The following is a 24,956-nucleotide window of genomic DNA, read 5'->3' on the forward strand; positions in this document are numbered from 1 at the left end:
CCTGTCCCAATTTTTCAAAATAAGCTGCATGGCAACTCCCGTCATGATGAGAAGTAGTCTATTATTATGTGAAGTTATGGGACTCTTGGCCCTCAATAACATACCAAATAGCACCACGTCATATGTCAATGCCAAAGGAACTTCCAGTATTCTATTTATTTGATCCCAAATGGATCGCCAAAAGTTAAGTATCAAGGGACAAAAGAAGAGCAGATGATCCAGTGTCCCTATATCAAGATGACTGTGCCAGCATCTATTTGACTTAGAACTATCTAATTTTTGTAATCTAACAGGGGTCCAAAAACTTCTATGCAACAAAGAAAAATGTTCAGATCCTGTGGAGTCATCTGATTCTGAATAATAATAATAAACCAGTATCATTACTTTTCAAACAGCCCTCATATTTATGTTGTCCAAAAATATTGGTGTAACTTTTTTTCCTTTCTCCTGAATGTCTAGTCTGTCTTCTCCCTCCTCATATTTTAAGATTAAATTTCTTCCTTTTGTTTTAACTTTTTCTATTTTTTTTTAATCATTATAAAACATCTAGTTGCATGTGATGGATGGTATAACAAAAAACTAATAAACTTGGAAACTGAAAACAATCTGTGCTTAGCGCTATTCCATAAATCACATCTGGAGTTAGGTGTAATTTATAGAACACATGTAGTGTACATCCACATGACTAGAATTTAGGCATGGCCATTGATACCAATGAAAATCTAGCATAAATGCTTGCACTTTAATTATGCATGGGTCTGGCATATTCTATAACAGTATGCCTAACTTTTAAGAATGCCCACAATCTGCTCATGCCCTCTCCTGGTCTGGCCCCCTTTTAAGAGACACATGCTAGAATTACACATATCACTGCATAGAATATGCTTAGAAAGTTATGCACATAAATTCTAATTAGTATCAATAATTGCTTGTTAATTGGCAATTATCAACACAGATTGGCTTGTTAACTACCGTATTTTCACATAGATAACGCGCACCCGTGTAAAACGCGCACACAGGTATAGTGCGCAAAAAACACATATTTATGTACATAAATTTTTATATACCGCGCACACCCGTATACCGCACATGCTGCCCGACTCTCGTTTCGCCCGCCCCGACTCTCCTCTGGAGACCCTGACTCTGTTTTCGCCCGCCCCGACTCTCCTTTCCTCCTTGAAGTCCTGTCCCTACCCTGAAAGCCTGATGCCCCCCCCCGACGTCCGATTCACCCCCCCCGCAGGACCGCTTGCACCCCCACCCCGAAGGACCACTCGCACGCACCCGCACCCCCACCCTGAAGGATCGCTCGCACCCCCACCCCGAAGGAGCGCTCGCACTCCCACCCCGAAGGACCGCTCGCACCCCCACCCGAAGAACCGCTCGCACCACCAAAGCCTCCCCCCCCTCCCCCATGGAGAAGCTATCTACCTTGTTTCCGGATGCCAGCGAGCCCAGCTGTTTCCTCTGCCGGCGGTCCCGCCCCTTCTCTGAGCCCTGCTGTGCTGCTTTTTCTTCCGGCGGTCCCTCCCTTTCTCTGACATCAGAGAAAGGGCGGGACCGCCTGAAGAGGAAGCAGCGCAGCACAGGGCTCTGAGAAGGGGCAGGACCGCCGGCAGAGGAAGCAGCTGGGCTGGCATCCGGAAACAAGGTAGACAGCTTCTCCATGGGGAGGGGGGGAGGCTGTGGGGGTGCGAGCGGTTCTTCGGGTGGGGGTGCGAGCGGTCTTTCGGGGTGGGAGTGCGAGCGCTCCTTCCGGGTGATGAATCGGGCGTCGGGGGGGGGAAACTATGTAAAAAAAAATTTGTACAACACGCTCACGCGTATAACGCGCAAGGGTATGCGCAGTTTGTAAAAACCACGTATAATGCGCGCGTTATATGCAAGAAAATACGGTAATTAATTTGGACATGCAAATCAGAATATGCACTTACTTGTGTACAATTTTGTTGCTGTATACACAATCTGGGTGATACTGTATATCTGTGCGTAAGTTTACAAGGACTGTGCAGAGGTTTCCTGAGTGGGCAAAGCAAGACTTATATTTATACTCCTATTCAGCTGCTCTTATGTAAATTAACCCTGAGAATTTGTGTGTACCAAAAATCAAATATAAATGTGTCTGCATAGTTTATTAGAGGCAATTTTTAAAGTGGAAACTTGTACATACTTTCATTTTGAGAATTCTGCTAAATCAACACATAAAAAAACAACTACGCTTATACTTATTACTTATTCATTCAATTATAAAATTATCTAAACTAAACTAAACCTTAAGTTTGTATACCGCATCATCTCCACAATCATAGAGCTCAGCACTCCTTGTTTATCATCTTTTCTGAGATCTACAACAAACACTAGAATATTATTATTTTAAAAAATTTGTCCCTATGTTACTATTAATGTAGTAAAAGATGTAAGAGTGAAGAAGAGATGTTGCCAGTGATTTTAGAGCCTTGATCATGATTTGCATGTGTAGATACTGACATTTAGACAGGCTTCTCAAATACGTGTGAAAAGTCCAGTTTTAGAAAGCTGGGATTATACACAGGTAAATCTGTACTACATATAAATGGCAAGGAGTTATGATTTAGGTAGTGCTTGGGTTGGACTCGGGTGGAACCAAAATCATCATCCCGACTACTTTGGTCAAATTCTTTCTCTGATGTTCATAATATCACTTGTGGGACCCCCTGGAACTCAGGGCTCCTTTTACAAAGGTGCGTTAGCGGTTTTAGCGCGCGCGCTAGCTGCTACTGCCTCCTTTTAAGCAGGCAGTGGTTTTTTGGCTAGCGCGTGCTAATCATGAGCGTGCACTAAAAACACTAGCGCACCTTCGTAAAAGGAGCCCTCAGTTCTTAGCCCCATTCTATTTAATATTTTCCTTTTACCTCTTATGCTGTTTCTTCAAATACTTGGTATTTCATTCTTCATCTGCATAGATGATGTACAACTTTTGTTTTCTCTTCAAAATAGAGACTCTCATGTGACAGTTGAAATATCTCATAAGTTTTTTCAGGATTGCAAACTGGTTTCTCTAAATGGTTTTAAAATTTAAATCGCTTAAAAAATTCTTTCATTGTTCTTCTGTTAATAGGTTCTTCTCATTTATTCCTGAACCATCAATTCATGGTACAAAATTCCCACTTCAGAACATGACTTAATTTGTGGGACCTCTCTAATTTGTAAAATCCATTTCTGGCCTTAGATCCATCTTGCTTGATCATTTTTTCATGTATCTTCACTTTACTTGCTTAGTCATTCTCTTGTAATTTCTCAACTTGATTATTGTAACTAATTTTTCTGGTTTACTACGGCATCAATAATGTCAATTGCAATTTATTCAAAATGCTACTGTTAAATTAATATATAGCAAAGAGATTCAATAATGTCACATTATGCAGAACACTGGTTGCTTATTCAGCACATGCACAGAAAGTTGTGCATGCACGCCAGGAAGGCAGCAGGCTGAAAGAAAGCACAGGCGTGCGTGAGCATGTATCATTCATGGTGGTTTCAGCACTGAGCAATAGAGGGTATTGAAAAGCCACCAGAGGAGGGGGTCCTGTCACAATGGAGGCTGGGTCTGGGGATCTGGTTGGTCATTCCAATTGGCTGCAACATCCGTGTGTGCATGAGTAGCGGGAATGGGGAGAGAAAGGCTCGAGAAGAAAGGAGGGGCAGAGCAGGCTAATGATACGAAAGCACCAGGCAGTTGCTCTCCTAATTGGTTGTTGGAGGCCCAGCAATAGGGGAGGGGAGCAGAAGAGTTTTGCTTTGAATGTTTGCCTCGCTGGGGTGTGCAAGCACAGTCCGGGAGAGAGAGAAAAGATGGCAGCACGAGACAGTTGCAGTTCAGCTGAGTCTGAATGTTTTAAGTCACCTGGACTTTATTACAGCTCAGGGGCATTGGGGTGCAAGTTAGGAGACAGGTTATGGCTACTGGTGATGGATGTGATGTTACAAAATATTTGTGTGAATGAGAGTAAATTTTTTTTAAAGATGCTAGCACTGTTTTTAAAGGTTTTTAAAGCTGTAATTTAAATGTTTTAATGGTTGGTAGTAGCTGCAATACCAGACTTCTGATATCGAAAATAAGACTGGGTCTTATATTAATTTTGGCCCCAAAAAACACATTAGGGCTTATTTTCAGGGGATGTCTTATTATTATTTTTTTTTTCATTTACAACAATCATCTCTCCCTTTTTCTTCCTCTGTCATCCCCCCCCCCCACCTTGTGCAGCATCTTTCTATGCCTCCCTCCAATCCCTCTGTACAGCAAAACCTCACTGACACTCCCACTGTGAGACTGACATACCGTACCTTCGAGGCCTCCTAAAACAGCAGCGGTGGCAGTGCTCTGAACAGGCTGCTTCGCAGCCTTCCCTGCCAGGGCCTTCCCAGTGATGCGGCAGAGGGAAGGCCACAAAGCAGCCCGTTCAGAGCGCTGCTGCCGCTATTGCTTTAGGAGGCCTTGGAGCAGAGATATGCCAGGTCTTATCGGGGTGGAGGTCGCTGATTTGACGAGTTTGATTTTTTCGGCGAATCAGGCAGCACTAGTGTAAGGGATGGAGTCGGGGATATTCGGAGGGGGGGCTTCAGGGGTCGATTTTAACTAGGGCTTATTTTCGGGATAGGTCTTATTTTCAGATAAACACGGTAGATGTGGTAAGGCTAACATCTTCTCTTGAAGTGGCATTAGATACAGCCATGCTGTTGGCAATCATGACAGTGTGTTCTAATGCTCTACATGTTAGCTATTATTGACAAGCACTCTTCCACTCCATCACATCATATCCACTTACCACCCCTATCCATATTAAGCAGCTGGCGCAGGATTTTTACCATGCTGGCAGGCTTTAACGTGGGATAGGCATTAGCATAGGTTTGCACTAATGTTTACTTCAATGTAAAACCTATACTAGCTGCTTAACACAGCTTAGTAAAAGGGCCCTTAATTCTTTGCCCTAAGTTCAAGTACCACTTCTATATCCATCTTATTCTCTAGCCATTTCCTTTCCATTCATTTCTGGCATTCTGAGCAAGCTGTTTCATGGGGAAAGCAATGTCTTACCTCTACCATTTCCAGAACTGATCTGCCAGTCTAATAACACATGTACTAGTTTGATTTGACTTATTTTGTACTGTGCAGGTTCTGTTTAGTTTAGTTTTTTTTATTCAGTGTTTCACACAGATGGATCTGTTTGAGTAAGAATGTTGAGTCAGAAAACTAATACATTTGGGATGTTATTGTAGCATAACCTTCTTCTGGGCTTCCAGATATAACATTTTGCATGCCATTTTCACTCAAAACATCTAAAGTTTCTTTTCCCCTCCCTTTTCCCTATAGACTTTGAATATGCAGGTTCTTTCCAAGATGTTGATTTTTTTTTTTTTCTGGGGAATAAGTTTAGGAAACCTTTTTACTTTTAAACATGAAATAGCTTCTCTTGAACAATTGTCTTCCAGCTCTCTTCCTGAGTCAAGAGCCCTATTGGCTGTTGTTCCTTCCTAGCTGAACAATGTTAAAATCCTCTCTGCTTTTTTCTGGTTGTCCATTTATTTTATATTTTACTCCACTTGCTTTACAAGCCTTTCCTTGTTAGGAGGAATGTATAGTCCGTCTTTGTCTGTGCTGTTTTTCATATCCCTTTTTTTTATTCTATACTAATAAGGGTTTATAAATCATCAGAATAAACATACCAATTATATGTCTTGAGTTGATGAAATTACAGGGAAAAGTATTTCTCATTATAACTGTTAGATTGCCCTTCTGTCCAGCTAAAACCTGACAGGCAGTATTTAAAAGATGATATAAGCATTCCAATTCCATTTTATGATCATATTTAACTAAATTCTTATTATCTGAGGTAAGTATGATCAGTTCATAAACATTATAACCCAGACCACCAAACTCATTTTATTTTATAGCTGTCTGATGAGGCTAACTAGGGATGAATTAAATCTGTCTTTATTGTGCATCAGTTTTTCCAGCTATGAAGATGCAAGATACAATAAATGTCTGTGCTAGAAAGCCATCGTCTACTTTTGAGCAAATACAGAGCTTAAACTAAAACCAGCATGCAGATAAGCATGTCAAAATTACTTCTGCTATGAATAAAAGCTGCCAAAATCAATTGAAGTTTTTATCATTTTGATACTTACCAGATTAATTTCTTAGAAGCAAAATCAATCGGCCTCTAAGGTTAAACTGTTTTTTGGTTCAACAATGTCTTTGTAAAAATAAATCCATGCTGTACCCTCTTTTGAAAAGGCTTTTTCCTATTCTTCAGAGCAGCACTTTAATAATAAGAGTTAAGAATGTGCATAGGACAAAGAATTTTGGTTTCTTTGACCTTTTTAAACATTTTCAGTTTCACAGATTCAATGAATACCCATTAAAACGTTTTGATGCTTGCTAAATCAACTTCATTTTTCTATCAGCTTAACTCCCCCTCCCCCTCCTTTTATGAAGCTGTGCTAGAGGTTTTTAGCGCAGGCCAGCAATGTAAGTGCTCCGATGCTCATAGGAATTCGATGAGTGTCGGAGTATTTACTGCACTGGCTCATGCTAAAAAACTCTACTGCAGCTTGATAAAAGGGCCCAAAATTTGGTATATATTAATTTAGAGGCTCTTTTAGTAAACCGTGTTAAAATTTGCAATTATTGTAGCTTATTGGGGACTTTACCATAAGGTAGCTGCAAATTTAATGCAGCACCTACTGGGTCATTCCCATCATTTGCTTTTACAGATTTCATGTTACAATAAAATTTTTTAAAGTGATATGTAGCTTGTAATACTTTGCTTGGCGTTACCACATAAGCACTTGTGGTGTGGGTGAGTGTGTGTGTGTGTGTGGGGGGGATTCATTAAGCCACGTTAGGGCTTTAAGTCATTTTAATTGACCAATGGTGTGTGGTGAGGGCTTTCAAGGGATTCAGTGAATTCCCAGCTCCACAGCTCTGCTTTTTAATTTTTTGTTTACTTTTTGCTTGATGCAGTTTGATTTGTTGAGTAGACAGCCTGCTCAACTAGTCAAACTGCATCAAACAAAAAAGTTTAAAAAAGTAAACAAAAAAACTAAATAAAGCAAGGCTCTTGGATTAGGGATTCTCCAACCCCCCTTGAAGACCCTGAAGTACTGCTCTGGATTTGATTGGCTGAGCAGAATTCAGCGCAGTGCCCTCAGGATCTTAGGGGGTGGGATGAATCCCTTGAAGGCCCTGACCACACGCCACTGTAATATGACTGAAATAGCCCTATTGCAGCAATATTGAAGTCATCACACATTAGTGAGAATTGAGATGCAAAATGTGTAAATGCATGTTTGGCATGTCATTACATGGTGTTTTTTTATTCCGCCAATACCTTGCAGATTTAGGCGGATTACAATAAGAGAAGATTCTTGATATGTATAATTAAAATGACAAAAAAAAAATAACTCCAGCAGTGTTGTGTTAATATATTGTAGCTCATGTATTACTGATGTTAATGTCCATATTTTCCATCACTCTGAATTGACTTCATAGTCATTAGTGGTATAGAAGATTTAAATAAATAATAAGGGGCTCATAATCAAAACGGAAATACGTCTAAAATCCCACCTAAATCGGCACTTGGACGATCTAAAAGACAAGTTGTCCAAGTGCCGATAATCGAAAAGGGTTTTAGATGCATCTAAAAACAGTATCACTAATGTTCGAGTGGGTGGTCAACTGGGAAGTAGCGATCATCAAACGGTTTGGTTTGATATAACAGCTAAAGTGGAGAGCAGCCGCACGATACTTAAAGTCCTAGATTTCAAACGTACGGACTTTAATGCAATGGGAGAGTACCTGAAGAAAGAGCTGTTAGGATGGGAGGACATAAGAGAAGTGGAAAGACAGTGGTCTAAGCTGAAAGGAGCGATAAAAATGGCTACGGACCTTTATGTGAAGAAAATCAAGAAAAACAAGAAAAAAGGGAAGCCGATATGGTTCTCCAACCTAGTGGCTGAGAAAATAAAGGCGAAAGAGTTGGCGTTCGTAAAATATAAAAAAAACCCAAGAAGAGGAGAGCAGAAAGGACTACAGGGTGAAACTGAAAGAAGCCAAGAGAGAGATACGTCTGGCTAAAGCACAGGCGGAAGAACAAATGGCTAAAAATGTAAAAAAGGGAGACTAAAATTTTTTCTGATATATTAGTGAAAGGAGGAAGATGAAAAATGGAATTGCTAGGCTAAAAGATGCTGGGAACCAATATGTGGAAAGTGATGAGGAGAAAGCAAATGTGCGAAACAAATACTTCTGTTCTGTGTTCACAGAAGAAAATCCTGGAGAAGGACCGAGATTGTCTAGCAAAGTTACACGAGAAAATGGATTTGATTCTGCGCCGTTCATGGAGGAGGGTGTTTATGAGCAACTTGAAAAACTGAAGGTGGACAAAGCGATGGGACCAGACGGGATCCATCCCAGGATACTAAGGGAGCTCAGAGAGGTTCTGGCGAGTCCTATTAAAGACTTGTCAACAAATCTCTGAAGACGGGAGTGATTCCTGGGGATTGGAGGAGAGCGGATGTGGTCCCTATTCATAAAAGTGGTCACAGGGATGAAGCAGGAAACTACAGGCCGGTGAGCCTCACTTCAGTTGTTGGTAAAATAATGGAAGTTTTGCTGAAAGAAAGGATAGTATACTTCCTTGAATCTAATGGGTTACAGGATCCGAGGCAACATGGCTTTACAAAAGGTAAATCGTGCCAAACGAACCTGATTGAATTTTTTGATTGGGTGACCAGAGAGCTGGATCGAGGACATATGCTAGATGTAATTTACCTGGATTTCAGCAAAGCCTTTGATACAGTTCCTCATAGGAGGCTGTTGAACAAACTTGAAGGGCTGAAGTTAGGACCCAAAGTGGTGAACTGGGTCAGAAACTGGCTGTCGAATAGACGCCAGAGGGTGGTGGTTAATGGAAATTGCTCGAAGGAAGGAAAGGTGAGTAGTGGAGTCCCTCAGGGATCGGTGCTGGGGCCAATCCTATTCAATATGTTTGTGAGTGACATTGCTGAAGGGTTAGAAGGAAAAGTGTGCCTTTTTGCAGATGATACTAAGATTTGTAACAGAGTAGACACCGAAGAGGGAGTGGAAAATATGAAAAAGGATCTGCAAAAGTTAGAGGAATGGTCTAATGCCTGGCAACTAAAATTCAATGCAAAGAAATGCAGAGTAATGCATTTGGGGATAGGAAGGAACCATATATGTTGGGAGGAGAGAAGCTGATATGCACAGACGGGGAGAGGGACCTTGGGGTGATAGTGTCCGAAGATCTAAAGGCGAAAAAACAGTGTGACAAGACAGTGGCTGCTGCCAGAAGGATGCTGGGCTGTATAAAGAGAGGTGTGGTCAGTAGAAGGAAGAAGGTGTTGATGCCCCTGTACAGGTCATTGGAGTATTGTGTTCAGTTTTGGAGACCATATCTGGCGAAGGACGTAAGAAGACCTGAGGCGGTCCAGAGGAGGGCGACGAAAATGATAGGAGGCTTGCGCCAGAAGACGTATGAGGAGAGACTGGAAGCCCTGAATATGTATACCCTAGAGGAAAGGAGAGACAGGGGAGATATGATTCAGACGTTCAAATACTTGAAGGGTATTAATGTAGAACAAAATCTTTTCCAGAGAAAGGAAAATGGTAAAACCAGAGGACATAATTTGAGGTTGAGGGGTGGTAGATTCAGGGGCAATGTTAGGAAATTCTACTTTACGGAGAGGGTAGTGGATGCCTGGAATGCGCTCCCGAGAGAGGTGGTGGAGAGTAAAACTGTGACTGAGTTCAAAGAAGCGTGGGATGAACACAGAAGATTTAGAATCAGAAAATAATATTAAATATTGAACTAAGGCCAGTACTGGGCAGACTTGTCTGTATATGGCGTTTGGTGGAGGATGGGCTGGGGAGGGCTTCAATGGCTGGGAGGGTGTAGATGGGCTGGAGTAAGTCTTAACAGAGATTTCGGCAGTTGGAACCCAAGCACAGTACAGGGTAAAGCTTTGGATTCTTGCCCAGAAATAGCTAAGAAGAAAAAATTTAAAAATTTAAATTGAATCAGGTTGGGCAGACGGGATGGACCATTCGGGTCGTTATCTGCCATCATCTACTATGTTACTATGCCTTTTCAGACCTGCTGTATGCCCGGAATGAAAAGGGCATTTTAGGAGGAGTGGTGAGAGCAAGATTTGGATGGAAAGTGGGACAACCTAGACTTAGTCGTACCGCAAATATAACCAAAAGTTTTAATGAGACTGCCTAGATGAAATTTGTACGTTGTGACTTAGGCGATGTAAACCCAGGTCTAAGTGGCCAGAAGGCGTGCAAACTGACCAGATAACCACTGCAGACACAAAGTACAGACCCACACACACTGCCCCAGTGATCACTGACCCCCCCCTTCACAACGCCAGAAAAATTGGAATAAAAATGTATATACCTGCCTGCAGAACATCAACACCTGGCATAGCAGAGCCTAGTAGAGCAGCACAGAGGTGGCTTAAGTAGTCTGGTGGGTGGGCTAGTGAACCATAGAGAGGAAGACTTAGGCCCATAAGCTACTCTAACCACTGCATTCATGGGGAAACATGTGCTCTCCCCAAAACCTCCCCAAACCCGATTGTTCTGCCATATAGGTGCAACCTGCAGCCATAAGGGCTATTGGAGTTGTAGACAGGTGGGTCTAGTAGGTTTTTGGGAGCTCACCATGACCTATAAGGGAGTTCTGGTGAGATGTCTATGTGGTACCCTTTTTGTGAAGTTTGCAGCAATGTCCTGTAAGGTGCCCCACTACTCTGTTGCCATGTCTGGTTGTCCAGTAGAGAATGACACGGGGACCGTTTACCGCGATAAACCGTGGGTCACCGTAGTAAATCTGCAGGAATGGAGACATTTGCAACTAGTTTACCACCGGAATGGGGACAAGACCTTTCACCGCCCTGCGGGAATGGGGACAAGACCTTTTACCGCCTCGTGGGAGCGGTCAAAAGTCTTATTCCTGTGGTAAAAAAAATTGCACCTGTGTCAGACTCGGCATCTTCTCCCCAGTTCCTCTTGCCCCTATTTTGCCTTTAGGAGCCAGCCATGCCACGATAAAGACAGAAGGAACCTAAAACCAAAGCCTAAGACCAATGTGATTTGAAGAATAAAATTACCAGACAACAAAAAGAAAAAAAAAAAAATTATTTTATATTTTGTGATTAGAATATTTCAGATTTGAAATATGTATCCTGCTAGAGCTGGTATTAGACATAACTGGGGACCGCAAAGTCCAGGCTGTGCTTCTTTAGCTTCCAGCTAGCTTAGGGCTCTCTCTCTGACCAGGGAACATTTGCCCTAGTTGCACTCCCCTAACATTATTCTTGCCATGTGTGACTAAAATATTCTGTTATCTTGATTTTTCTATGTAGCATTTTGTAGTAATTTGGTTTGTTTAGTTTTCACAATAGTGAAGGGGATATTTGTGAAAGGGAGGGGAGATGGGTTTTGTTGAACCTTGCTCTGTTTTATTTGTGTTTATAAAATGACAATTGTCAGAGGAGAAGCTTCCGTCCACACACAAGCGACTGCAGGGCAGCACAAGCAGGCTTCTCTGGCATCAGTTTCTTTTCTAAAGCGCCGCAAAGGTAAGGGGGAGGGAGGGAAGGTGACCGCGCACCTTCCCTCCCTTAAGTTTCTTTACACCGCGAAGGTAAGGGGGAGGGAGGGAGATTTTCGGGCCAATGAAGGGTGGTGAGATGGCGAGAGGGAAGGGTGGATGCTGTGGGGAAGGGGCGGTGAAGGGGACGGCAGGTTCGGGGATGGGGCGATGAAGGAGACGGCGGGGACGGGGCGGTGAAGGAGACTGTGGTCCGGTGACGGGGCAGTGATGGAGACATTTTTTCCCCGTGTCATTCTCTAGTGTCCAGTCCATCACTTTGCTGGTCCCTCCCATGCCCAAAAGGTCTTTTTCTAAGCATTTGTGACTTGGACAAATTTTTGGATGAAAATAGAGTATAAAGATAGACAACTTAGCGGTCTGGACGATCAAACGGGTGGGTGTACAGTTAGATGGTTTAAAAAATATATATATATATATATTCTGGATGTATTTTTCAAAAATGGACTTTTGACATATTCGACTTTGGGCGACTAGCAATTTAAGCCGAAAACAGACTTAGATGTATCTTTTGATTATGCCTCTCCACGTGTGATTTTCTGTAAACTGCTGTTTAACTCATCAAATATATTAATCAGTGAATGGTTAAAAGTTGCTTCGGTAAAAAAATTCCTAACATTAAGGATGTATTCAAATGATACCTTTTACCGTATTTTTTGCTCCATAAGACGCACCTGACCATAAGACGCATCCTAGATTTAGAGGAGGAAAACAAGAAAAAAAACATTCTGAACCAAATTCTCCCTGCCAGGCTCTGTACCCAATCCCATACTCCTTGTCAGGCTCTGCACCCTGTCCCCCCTCCCTGCCAGGCTCTGTACCATGTCTCCCCTCTGGTGGTCTAGGGGTAGGCTGGGACAGGGCACAGGGTGGGCAGGGACAGGGCACAGGGCAGGCAGGTTGGCCTAGTGGCAGGTAGGCTGGCCTAGTGACGGGCAGGCTGGCCCAATGGCAGGCAGGCAGGCCCCATTCCCCCCATGTACCCTAAATCATCCCCCCATACCCCTACGTACCCTCTAGTACCTTTTTTAATCATCCTCCCCTTTAAAAATCCCTCCCTCCTTAGATGGCTGTCTTGGTATTTTAAACATCCCCCCCCCCCACCCCGGGTACCTTTTAAAATCCCTAGACAGCTTTTTTTGTATTTTAAACAAACCCCCCAGAACCTTTTAAAATCCCTCCCTCGACGGCTGTCTTGCTATTTTAAACATCCCCCCCCCCCCCGGTACCTTTTAAAATCCCTTCCACGCTCACTAGCTGTCTCCTCTTCTTATTTCCCAACCAGCGGCACGGAGGTCAGAAGAGCACGACGCGAGTCCCGCAAGAACTGATCGCAGTCATTCAGAAAACAGCGCAGGCCCAAGTGGGAGCACAGAAAACTTTGCTCCTGACCACCACGCTCTTCTGACCTCTGTGCCGCTGGCTGGGAAATAAGAAGAGGAGACAGCTAGGGAGGGAGGGATCACGCTGGACCACCAGGTAATTTGTAAGCGGGTGGGCGGACGCCGGCGGCGAGTGGGTGGACAGACAGGGTTTTAAAAAGGTGCAACAGACAGCGGTGGGCATTCAGGGAGATGGGGTATTTTATAGAGGTGTAGCGGGCGTGCGGCGGGGCAGCAGGCAGGGTGTTTTAAAAAGGTTCAGCGACGGGAAGGATGTTTTTAAACGGTATTGGGGGGTGTAATTTTTGTACCTTCGCTACATAAGACACACCAATATTTCCACCCACTTTTGGGTGGAAAAAAAATGTGTCTTAGGAAGCGAAAAATACGGTGCTTCAAAATAGAAAACTTTAAAATATAGAGATGAGCTTGTTTGTCACAAAAATCAGGGTGTACACAAGGCTCAGCAAATCATTATTCCAAGTTTCCAAGTTTTATTAAAAATTTGATACCCTTAATTTAAAAAATTTCTAAGCGATTTTATAATCAAATTGGGGAAAAGAACATATAAAGACAGACATCGACTTAACTTACTTGAAGCTCAGAGAAGTTGGGGTAGAACTACTAATTAATATAGAAAAGAAAAACAAAAAGAGTTAATAACAATACGGTAAGGGTTAAAAGCTGCCAGTTTGTGGGACTAAAAAATTGGGAAGCGTATCTAAGTATTTCCGATTTCGAATGCATCTTTGAAAATAAAACTCTTCAGAGAGCTTTTAAGTCTTTCTAGCGTTTCTTCTCTGATATGGGCTGGTAAATTATTCCTTATTTAAGGAGCAGTGACAGAAAAGATATCTGTGTGCCTTGTATTAATAGTTTTTAAAGAGGGTAATGACAGAAGATGTTGGTCTGTTGATCTCAGTGGAGCATAAGGGATAAGAAGTTTATCAAGAAATATAGGTTGATTTCTCTGACGGATTTTAAAGGTTAAGAGAGCTAACTTGTAGGTAATTCTATGAGGGACTGGAAACTAGTGAGCATTATTAATAGAATTTCTTATTGATTTTTGTAACTAGAAAAAATAGAAAGAAAAATGTAGAGCTATTTAAGAGGAAATTAGCCTGTCACTGTAGCTTTAAGAATTCAGAGCTGCACATGTCACCCTTTGGAATTCTGGGCAGCACAGCTCTCTCTCTCTCTCTGGGAGAGTTCCTAACTGCCAAGTTAGTCAGTTGAGTAGGGATGTTGTGCTGATAGGAACAGGCAGTTTGTGTGCTTCTCTGAGATTTATCTTTTAAAAGATAAATTTCCATTTTGATCATTTAAAAATTGATGAGAATGGCTAGAATTTAATTGAGGGATTAATTTTGTGCTATAGGTGTTAAGAATTTTAATTTTTGAGAAAATAAATTCTGGTGAGAGAATTTACATATTCATAATAGTATTGGTAAACTTTAGAAGCCACGTATTTTGGTGTTTTAGAGGTGTAGTGAATTTGATTAAGACAAGTTACTGAAATAAAAAAAAACAAACAAACCATTCCTTGGACAGTGATTTTCATAGAAGATTGTATTGTAGAACCTTTGGATTAAAGGTTCTACACAGTAAGGACATAGTGAAATATTTAATTCATTTGGTGTATGAAATGAGTGTTAAGGCTATTAGATGTGCTGAGAATTTTTGGATAAAGTTCTGAAGATTTCTGGTCAAAGTCCTTACTTTAAAAGCTGTTTTCAGCCACATCTCCAATTTACTGATCTCGGCACCAAACTATAAAACCTTCAGGAGGGAAATAAAAACCAGGTTATTCAAGAAAGATATCAAGACAAACTCCTGATATAACCAATAACCTCAGTCTTCACCAGACTCTAAGGGCTCCTTTTACGAATGTGCGCTAGGGCTTTAACGCGCAGAATAGCATGTGCTACATTGCCGCACATGCTACACCTTAAAGTCAGCATTGAGCTGACGTTAGTTCTAGAAGTGTAGCGCGTGGTAATTTTCTGCGTGCGTTAAAAATGCTAGCGCACCTTAGTAAAAGGAGCACTAAATGTTCCAACCGATAGTTTCCCTGTAATCTTCTAGATATGACCAGAATCTCATCCTTTTGTAATCTGCCACAAGGTATTGGTGAAATAAAAGAAACTAATGTAGTGTTCTAAAGCAGAGCTGTGTACTATACTATTCAATCAATTTTCTATACTATTCCAGGAGAGCTCAGAATAGTTTATATGAATTTATTCAAGTATTTTTCCCTATTTGTCATGGTGGGCTCACAATCTATAATGCAACTGGGTAAAGGGGAATTAAGTGACTTGCCCAGGGTCACAAGGAGCAGCGTGGGTTTGAACCCACAACCCCAGGATACTGAGGCTGTAGCTTTAACCACTATGCCACACTCTCCCCTGTTGTTGAGTATATGCAGTTTCAGTGGAAGAAACTGATTATAATATGATTAAACCTTGGTTCATACTGTTCTGATTAAACTCTGAGATTAATATAAATACAAACTGGTTATTAGCAAAATGTGGGAGGGTTTAGTTTAGGGTTTCAGAATTATTATTTCATTTAGTTGAGTGTAGATAGGGAACCATATAAAACATTTAATAAGTGGTAGGTTTTTTCCTTTTAGTTTTTAAAGTCAAGGAGTAGGTGGTATCTACAAGCAAGAGTGTGCAGAGAAAGGTACCCACCATGAAGAAGATCCCAACAAGAAAGACAGAACTGAAAACAAGAAGACATACCTGAATCCATAAGAAAAAAATTAGACACAAAGATCAATTCCAGCTTAGAGACTGTTCAGTCTGAACAAAATCACAATTAAGGTTCATTAGAAGACTGAAACAACATTACTTATCTGATAGATTGATTTTGAAAAGTGAAATTTAAAGTATCTGAAAAAGAAACAAAACCATTCAGTTGTTATTGCATAAATAATAATTTGAATATTTGTGATTTTATATTTAAGTGCAAAACTTTTATAAAATCTTATTGCACTTATCAGATATGTATCTGTTTTTTTTACTTATTTAATTCATCCCGGTTTTAAAATTTATGGGTGAGATCTTTTTATATGATAACCTGGTCTTCCACTAAGGGAACATTTAAATAAAAAAAACCTCGGGTCACACGACTAAATAAAAGAAAATTCCATTTAGGGGGAGACACAGGTTACATTTTACATATATAAAAGTAATTACTTTTTTATTTTTTACTGACAGATTCATCGTGGTATTAAAGGTATTGTAAAGGATGAATATGATAATCCTATCCACAAAGCTCGTGTTTCAGTTAGAGGAATTCGTCATGATGTTATTACAGGTAAATCTTATTGCATTTTGGGTGACATGGCCATAGTTACTATACTATTAGGTATTGCATAAAATAATTTTAATTTTTATAGACTGAAAGGGACATAATCAAATCTTTAAAATATCCAAAAACCTGCCTAAGTCTGCACTTGGATGTCCTAATAGCAGGAAAGTCCAAATAATCAAAACAAATTTTCTGGATGTTCAGTAGCACTTCTAAGCGGATGTGCATCCAGAGCTCAAAGGGGCATGTTGTGAGGTGTGTTATGGGCAGAAATTGAGTGGTCTTCCACCTGGATGTCCTAAAGCAATAATCAAAGCTTTTCAGGACATCCTAGGTGGAACTTACATGCTGGGACTTACACCAACAGGGCCGCCATCAGAAATTTCTGGGCCCCTTACTGAGCAATCCTATTGGGCCCCCCACGCACCCCTTCCCCCCCTGACCCCCCCCCTTCTTCCATGGGCCGAATACACACATACTTTTCTCTGTTGCCGCACTCTGACCAAAAGATTTGTAAGCCTGCAACCACGTCAAGGTAGACTCTTTCAGCAGGGCCCTAACCTAACCTAAACTAAACTAATCTATACCTATCTATTCTAAACTAACATATGTCTAATACTAAACTAATAACAAACTAACAAACATCTGCATAATAAATAACGAATAAATAATAGTGCTAGTAGCTATAATTCACTTTTGAATGTAAAATCTCAGTTAAGGATTTCTTTTGACCTTTGTAGGCCAGAAGTAGATCACAATTGCACAATATTTCTTGTAACAAGTATTAAATGTGTTTTTATAAATACTGTAAGCTTAATAAATATATCAGAAATAACTACACATCTGAGCGCATATCTGAACATACACATCTGTATGATCCCATCCTCCTCAGCTTGCCTATAGCTGCATCATGCATGTTAAAAATGTACGATATGTTGATATGTGCACCTTCCTTCATTCCCATCCATTCTCCTCAGCCTGTCCTTACACATCCACAGCTGCATGTTAATGATGATGTATATGTTATGATGATAAATAAGTGCATATGAGCACATCATTAACATGCAGCTATGGATGAATATAAAAAAGAAACAATATTTTGTACAATTGTCAATTTATAAATCAGCGTCTTCTCCCCATTCTCTCTTCCCCATTTCCCTTCAGCATCCTCAGCCCACTCTCTCTCCACTTTCCTTCAGCACACGCACATAAAAACAAGCATTTAATTTATATCATTTTCATTCTATTCATTCATAGAAATTAAAGTCTAAATAATGCCAGTCACATAACAAAACATGATTAAATTCCCTGCACAGTCGTCTTCAAGGATTACTAGATGTCTTTCAGCAGTTCCCCTCCCTCCCTCCCCCTTACCTTTGTGGCCAAGTCAAAATGATCTACCAACAATAAAATTTTAAAAACACAAAGCACGCTGTACGCAGAGAAAATGTTAATTATCATTTATATTCCGCGGGTTTTCAAAGAGGTCAAGGCTTTATGCAATGTCACCTCAGTAACAACTATACAAAAATAGACAAATATTCCCCCTCCCTTTTTACTAAAATGCGATAGCGGTTTTTAGCGCAGGGAGCTGCGTTGAATGCCCCACGCTGCTCTCAACGCTCATAGGCTCCCTGCGCTAAAAAACGCTATTGCGGTTTAGTAAAAGGGGGCCATAGTGCAAAATATAGACAGCATATATAAATTCTCAAAGCAGACACATTTTGATCACTAAATTGAAAATAAAACCATTTTTCCTACCTTTGGTAATTTCATCAGTCTCTGGTTGCACTTTATTCTTCTGACTGTGCATCCAATATTTCTTCCCTTCTTTCAGCCTCCTGTATGCTTCCTCTCCTCCAAACCTCATTCCCTCCCCAAACTTTTTCTTTGTTTCACCCTGCCCCTTCTTTCTTTTTCTGTCTCTCCATACCCCCTTTCTTTCTGTATGTCTGTTTTTCTCTCTCTCACCCTGCCCCCTTCTTTCTCTCTCCACACCCTCTTTCGTTCTGTATGTCTGTCTTTCTCTCTCTCTCTCTCTTTCCGTGCCCCATTTTTCTTTGTTTCACCCTGCCCCCTTTCTTTCTTTCTGGCTTCCTGTCCCCCCTTTCTTTCTTTCTCCCTGCCCTCCCCTATGCCACCACCATTGGGAAAATGCTGCCACCGCCACTGGGGAATAGGCTGCCACTGCCGCCATCGGGAACAGGCCAGCGCCGAGTTCGCCCTGCTTCTCTTCCCCGTGGGGACGACCAACTCTCGCCACCCAATGTCAATTCTAACATCGGAGAGGACGTTCTAGGCCAACCAGGCAGCGATTGGCTGGCCCAGAACGTCCTCTCCGACGTCAGAATTGACGCGAGTGGCGAGAGTTGGCCGGCCCCACAGGGAAAAGCAGGAAGAACTTGGCGCCGGCCTGTTCCCGATGGCGGCGGTGGCACTCAAGTGACTAAAGAGCCGCAGTTTGCCGGCCTAGGGAGAACACTGGAAGGTGGCCAGCTGTGCACCCCCTTGGGACGTAAATCCGGGGCAGGGCGGACCGCCCCCCCCACCCTGGTATGCCACTTTCTGTACCTCACTCCCTCCCTATGACCAAAAATTCTCCTTTCTTCTATTCCCCGTGTACACAACCATCTCTTTCCCTCCCTTCCTCTCTCCCAAGTCCATGCCTTCTGTGTCCAAAAACTCATTCCCTCCCCCACCTCAGTATCTCTTTCCCTCCCTTCCTCTCTCCCAAGTCCATGCCTTCTGTGTCCAAAAACCCATTCCCTCCCCCACCTCAGCATCTCTTTCCCTCCCTTTCTCTCTCCCAAGTCCATGCCTTCTGGTCCAAAAACCCATTCTCTCCCCCACCTCAGCATCTCTTTCCCTCCCTTCCTCTCTCCCAAGTTCATGCCTTGTGTCCAAAACGCACTCCCTCCCCCCTTTTGTGTTCCGTGTTTGCCTCCCAGCCCATCTTTGCAACTTTCTCAACAAAACGAAGCTCAAGCCGTGAGGCTTGTCTTCTGTTTCCTGCCCAGAGCTGACAGGGGGCCCGGGCTCCCCCAGGGTCATAGGCCACAGTCTAGGGGGAGGGGCGGTTCGCCCCACATGTACAGGAGAGAGCTGGACGGGGGACCCGCGGAGTTCAATACATCTCGAGCCGCGAGGCTCGTCTTCTGTTCCTGCCTGCCCTGCCGCGCACAAATAGCCGACCAGAAGTATTCTCCGACGTCAGCGCTGACGTCGGAGGGCAGGCTTTGCTTAAGCCCTCCCTCCGACGTCAGCGCTGACATCGGGGAACACTTGCGATCGGCTATATGTGAGCGGCAGTGCAGGCAGGAACAGAAGACGAGCCTCGCGGCTCGAGATGTATTGAACTCCGCGGGTCCCCCGTCCAGCTCTCTCCTGTCCACGTGGGGCGGATCGCCCCTCCCCCTAGACTGTGGCCTAGGACCCTGGGGGAGCCCGGGCTCCCTGTCAGCTCCGGGTCCCTGAATGCAGGACTGGTGGCACTGTCCTGATGGCGGCCCTGTACACCAAAGTAAAAGAGATCTAAGAGCCCCAAAGGTGACCAAAATGACCACTGGAGGGTTTAAGGCGGGCCCCACCTTTACCCCCCAGTGGTCTTGACCCCCTCCCACCAGAGATAGGGAAAAAAATAGCCATCAGCTGATAGTGGAAGAGGAATCCTTATCAATTCAGCTGGCAAGAATCCCCAAAACCAATTCAGCTAATGGAGATTTCCTCTGCCACCATCAGACAAGATAGTTGGTTATATCTATAAAACTTACTTTTGTGCGTTTTTCATGTGAACATTTTTATTTTTGAAAATGGCAAAAAAAAGATAGATGTCCTAAGGACCAAAATTTATACATAGGTCATTTTCAAAAGTAAAAGATAGACATGGCAGTTTTGAAAATGGATAGTTTTTCTGCTGGGTTTGTGGACGTCTTGCCCAAAATGTCCAACCTCAGACTGAGATGTCCTATCGAAAATGCCCCTCTGAGCCTAATGATCCTCTGTTGAAGAAAATATTTTGAAAACAATATTCTTTGGAGTCTTACTGTAGAACAGAAGACTCCAATTCAGTCTTCTATGTGATGGATATGGGAGAAGATATCATGCAAGTGACATGCTCAGGCACTAGAAGAGGAAGGTAGTTGCCAATATTGCAGCAACCTTTCTGGTATAATAGCTTGATCCTGTTTTGCCTGGTTTCACCATCAGGAGAAAGGTTTATAAAGTGGGAAAATGGGGGGAGGGGGGAAACAACAGTCAAAAAGTGACTGCAATTTGAAACTAAGAGGGGAAGTTATCAAGGTATGGTAAAAGATGGGCTGTTATCGCACCTTGATTTACTGTGGAAGTCAGCAGCTTGTGGTATATCAAAACTGCAAGTTGCTGACTCTCGTGGTAAATGAATAATGTTGCTTTTGATTCACCTCATAAGAAGCTTTATTATGTGGGCCTGGATACTCCCCGGCCACATTTTAAAAACACCTGAACACTTTAGTCAAAGTAGCAGTTTTATAGGGTATAATGCCCCTCCCCAAAGGAAAAGTCTCTCTTGCTCCTCTCATTAAGTCCCCTTCCCACAATGCTGGCTCAACCACCCTCCTGGAACTCCCACCCCAGGCCTATCTTTGTTGAAATCCCTGGGGTCTAGAGATTCAGACATTAGCAATCCTCATTTGTTCATGCCCTGTCTGCACCTTCACCCAAAATGGTGCTGGTGAGCCCTAATTTTGATTGTGAAGCCCTCGATAAAAGGCATAAAATAGAAACATATTCAGCCTGAGTTAATTGACTGGGAATGGCCACTGACCGGTTAACTTGCTTGTATGTAGCTGTCTGACCATTTTTAGCCTCGTTTGGTCAGAGATGATGAAAATGATCGGTTAGCACTGAAGTGGAAGCCAGCTACAGTATATCCAGGGCAATTCAGGGGTGGAGTCTGGTTAGCTTCCAATATTTAGAACTAAGCAGCCATGTTTAGTGCATAAATATGACTGCATAAATAGCTGCCCAATCTTTAATTTCTAGTATATGGCCTCAAGCCTGAATATTGGATAACTGGGCATATGCTAGCCGCCTTTAAAATATCAGACATTCAATGCTGAAGCCTGCACAGAACCTGGCATTCAATAACTGGATAGAAAATAATGGCAGATAAAGATTGTAGGGTGACCAATGTTATGCCAGTTTTTAAAAAAAGTTCAAGGGGAGATCCAGGAAATTACAGACCGGTAAGCCTAACTTCAGTGCCAGGAAAAATAGTGGAAACATTTATAAAAAAACTAGTTTTTTTGCCTGTTACATTAATGGGTGCTAAAATAGATGTGTAGACTTAGGTATTTCTTTCTTTCTTTCTTTCTCTCTGCCCCCTGTCTGTCTTCCCTTCTCCCTTACTTTTAAGAACATAAGAAGTTGCCTCCGCTGAGGCAGACCAGAGGTCCATCTCGCCCAGCGGTCCGCTCCCGCGGCGGCCCATCAGGCCCATTGCCTGAGCAATGGTCCCAGACTATCCCTATAACCTACCGCTACTCTTATCTGTACCCCTCAATTCCTTTATCCTCTAAGAACCTATCCAAACCTTCTTTGAAGCCTTGTAACGTGCTCCGGCCTATCACAGCCTCCGGAAGCGCGTTCCATGTGTCCACCACTCTCTGGGTGAAAAAGAACTTTCTGGCATTTGTTTTAAACCTGTCTCCTTTTAATTTTTCCGAGTGCCCACTTATACAACCCATAATCTGAAAAATCTGTCCCTGTCTACTTTTTCTATACCCTTCAGGATCTTGAAGGTTTCTATCATGTCTCCTCTAAGTCTCCGCTTTTCCAGGGAGAACAGCCCCAGCTTTTTCAGTTTGTCAGTATATGAGAGGTTTTCCATACCTCTTATCAGTTTAGTTGCTCTTCTCTGGACTCCCTCAAGTACCGCCATGTCCTTTTTGAGATACGGCGACCAATATTGGACACAGTACTCCAGATGCGGTCGCACCATTGCACGATACAGTGGCAGGATGACCTCCTTAGTCCTGGTCGTGATACCCTTCTTAATGATACCCAACATTTTGTTTGCTTTTCTTGAGGCTGTGGCGCACTGTGCCGACGCCTTCAAAGACGTGTCCACCATCACTCCCAGGTCTCTTTCAAGGTTACTTACCCCTAGCAGTGATCCTCCCATTTTGTAGCTGAACATCGGGTTCTTTTTCCCTACATGCATGACCTTGCATTTCCCTACATTAAAGTTCATTTGCCATTTTTTGGCCCATTCTTCTACCTCCCCCATGTCCAGCAACACCCCTTCCCTGCTCCTCCTGTCCAGCAGTAGCCCTTCTCCATTCCTTATACCTCCCCACTGTCCAGTAGTACCCCTTCTCCCTTACCTGCTCACTGTCCAGCATCCGCTAGGCCAGGCAGCCTCGGGGTTTTTGCTAGGCCGGCCCACTTCGCATTATCGAAGTGGGACGGCCTAGCAAATGCCCCGCGGCTGCTGCCGCTGCTGGTCCGAGGGTGAGAAGGAGAGGCATCATCAGAAGTCAGCCAGCATCAGAGATCGGGGCAGGAACATTGCTGGGGAAACCGCCACACACATTGCAAACTGCCAAAGGCTCCTACTGCACATGCGTGCTAAGGGTTTTATTATAGCAGATAAAATTGTGGAACATGTAGATAAACATGTTTTAATGGGACACAGTCAGCATGGGTTCAGCCAAGGGAGGTCTTACCTCACTAATATGCTTGACTTCTTTGAAGGTGTAAATAAACATGTGGATAAAGGTGAGCAGGTTGATGCAGTGTATCTAGATTTTCAAAAAGCTTTTGACAAAGTTCCTCATGAGAGGCTCCTGAGAAAATTAAATAGTCACAGGATAGGAGGCAATGTTCAGTTGTGGATTAGGAATTGGTTATCAGATAGAAAATAGAGGTTAGGTTAAATCATCATTTTTCTCAATGGAGGAGGGTAAATAGTGGAGTGCTGCAGGGATCTGTACTGGGATCAGTGCTATTTAATTTATTTATAAATGATCTGGAAATTGAAATAAGTGAGGTGATTAAATTTGCAGATGACATTAAACTGTTCAAAGTTGTTAAAATGCAAGCAGGCTATAAAAAATTGCAGGCGGAACTTAGAAAATTGGAAGATGGGGGGGTCGAAATGGCAGATGAAATTTAATGTGGACAAATGCAAAGTGATGCACATTGGCAAGAATAACTCAAATCACAGTTACTGGATGCTAGGTTCCACGTCATCATAGCCAATATAATGAAATCTTCTGCCCAATGTGTGGCGGCGGCCAAAAAAGCAAACAAGATGCTAGGAATTATTAAAAAAGGGATGGTTAACAAGACTAAGAATGTTTTAATGCTCCTGTATCGCTCCATGGTGCAACCTCATCTGGAGTATTGCATTCAATTCTGGTCTCCTTATCTCAGGAAAGATATGGTGGTGCTAGAAAAGGTTCAAAGAAGAGCGACCAAAATGATAAAGGGGTTGGAACTCCTCTCGGATGAGGAAAGACTAAAGAGGTTAGGGCTCTTGAGCTTGGAAAAGAGATGGTTGAGGGAAGATATGATTGAAGTCTACAAAATCCTGAGTGGAGTAGAATGGGTACATGTAGATCGATTTTTCACTCCGTCAAAATTTACAAATACTAGGGGACACTCAATGAAGTTACAGGGCAATATTTTTAAAACCAATTGGAGAAAATTTTTTTTCACTCAGAGAATAGTTAAGCTCTGGAATGAATTGCCAGAGGTTGTGGTAAGAGCAGATAGTGTAGCTTGGTTTAAGAAAGGTTTAGACAATTTCCTGGGAGGAAAAGTCCATAGTCTGTTATTGAGAAAGACATGAGGGAAAGTCACTGCTTGCTCTGGATCAGTAGCATAGAATGTTGCTACTCCTTGGGTTTTAGCCAGATACCACAAACCTCGATTGGCCACTGTGAGAACGGGCTACTGGGCTTAATGGACCAGTAAGGCTATTCTGATGTAAACATGAACACACAAACTTTCCTCCAGAACAAAGGGTTAGTGCAGTGGGCTTTAACCCAAGGAACCCATGTTCAAATCCCACTTTGATTTTATTTTGGAATTGTGAGCCCTCTGGGAACACAAAAATGCATACTATGCCTGAATATACACCCGTTCACTAGCCTTCAGGCTTTCAGGTGGGTTATGTATTATATGTTAAATGTTGCCTCCAGGACCAAACTTGGTAATGGCTGATGTTAATGACTTGCAAAAGACGTAGATAGTAAAGCACTTTGCCTGTTGACATTTTTGCAAAAACTTACTTAGATCTCTCTTAGGTGTAGTGAAGTTTTAAGCGCAAATACATCTGTGAAACCAATGACATTTTTCTGTGCTAATAAGTAATGAGCTGTACTGCATTCCTGCACCTGATTATCACATTAGCCTAAATTTTACATTAAAAGTCTGAAAAGTTAAATTATATGCAATAAACGGCAAGGGGTGGCATGAAAAATATTTTTGGCTCATTTTATGTCCTTTGCATACTTTTCTGATTTATGGACAGTTTTCTGTTTGTTTCATAATTTTTTTTATTAGCATTATTTTTAAATTTATGTTAGGAGTTTTT

At 42.4% G+C, this 24,956-nt stretch overlaps 1 protein-coding gene across 1 annotated transcript in view; it reads left to right on the forward strand.

The window, feature by feature from the left end:
- The window catches only part of CPZ (carboxypeptidase Z), a 119,844-nt gene that overhangs the window by 92,917 nt on the left and 1,971 nt on the right, over positions 1–24,956 (forward strand). Inside the window, exon 10 of the mRNA XM_033950196.1 lies at positions 16,282–16,381. Within this exon, the coding sequence (XP_033806087.1) occupies positions 16,282–16,381 (100 nt within the window). The remainder of the gene's footprint in view (positions 1–16,281; positions 16,382–24,956) is intronic.

Source organism: Geotrypetes seraphini, chromosome 1 (genome assembly GCF_902459505.1).
Source record: "Geotrypetes seraphini chromosome 1, aGeoSer1.1, whole genome shotgun sequence".
Taxonomy (NCBI): Eukaryota; Metazoa; Chordata; class Amphibia; order Gymnophiona; family Dermophiidae; genus Geotrypetes; species Geotrypetes seraphini.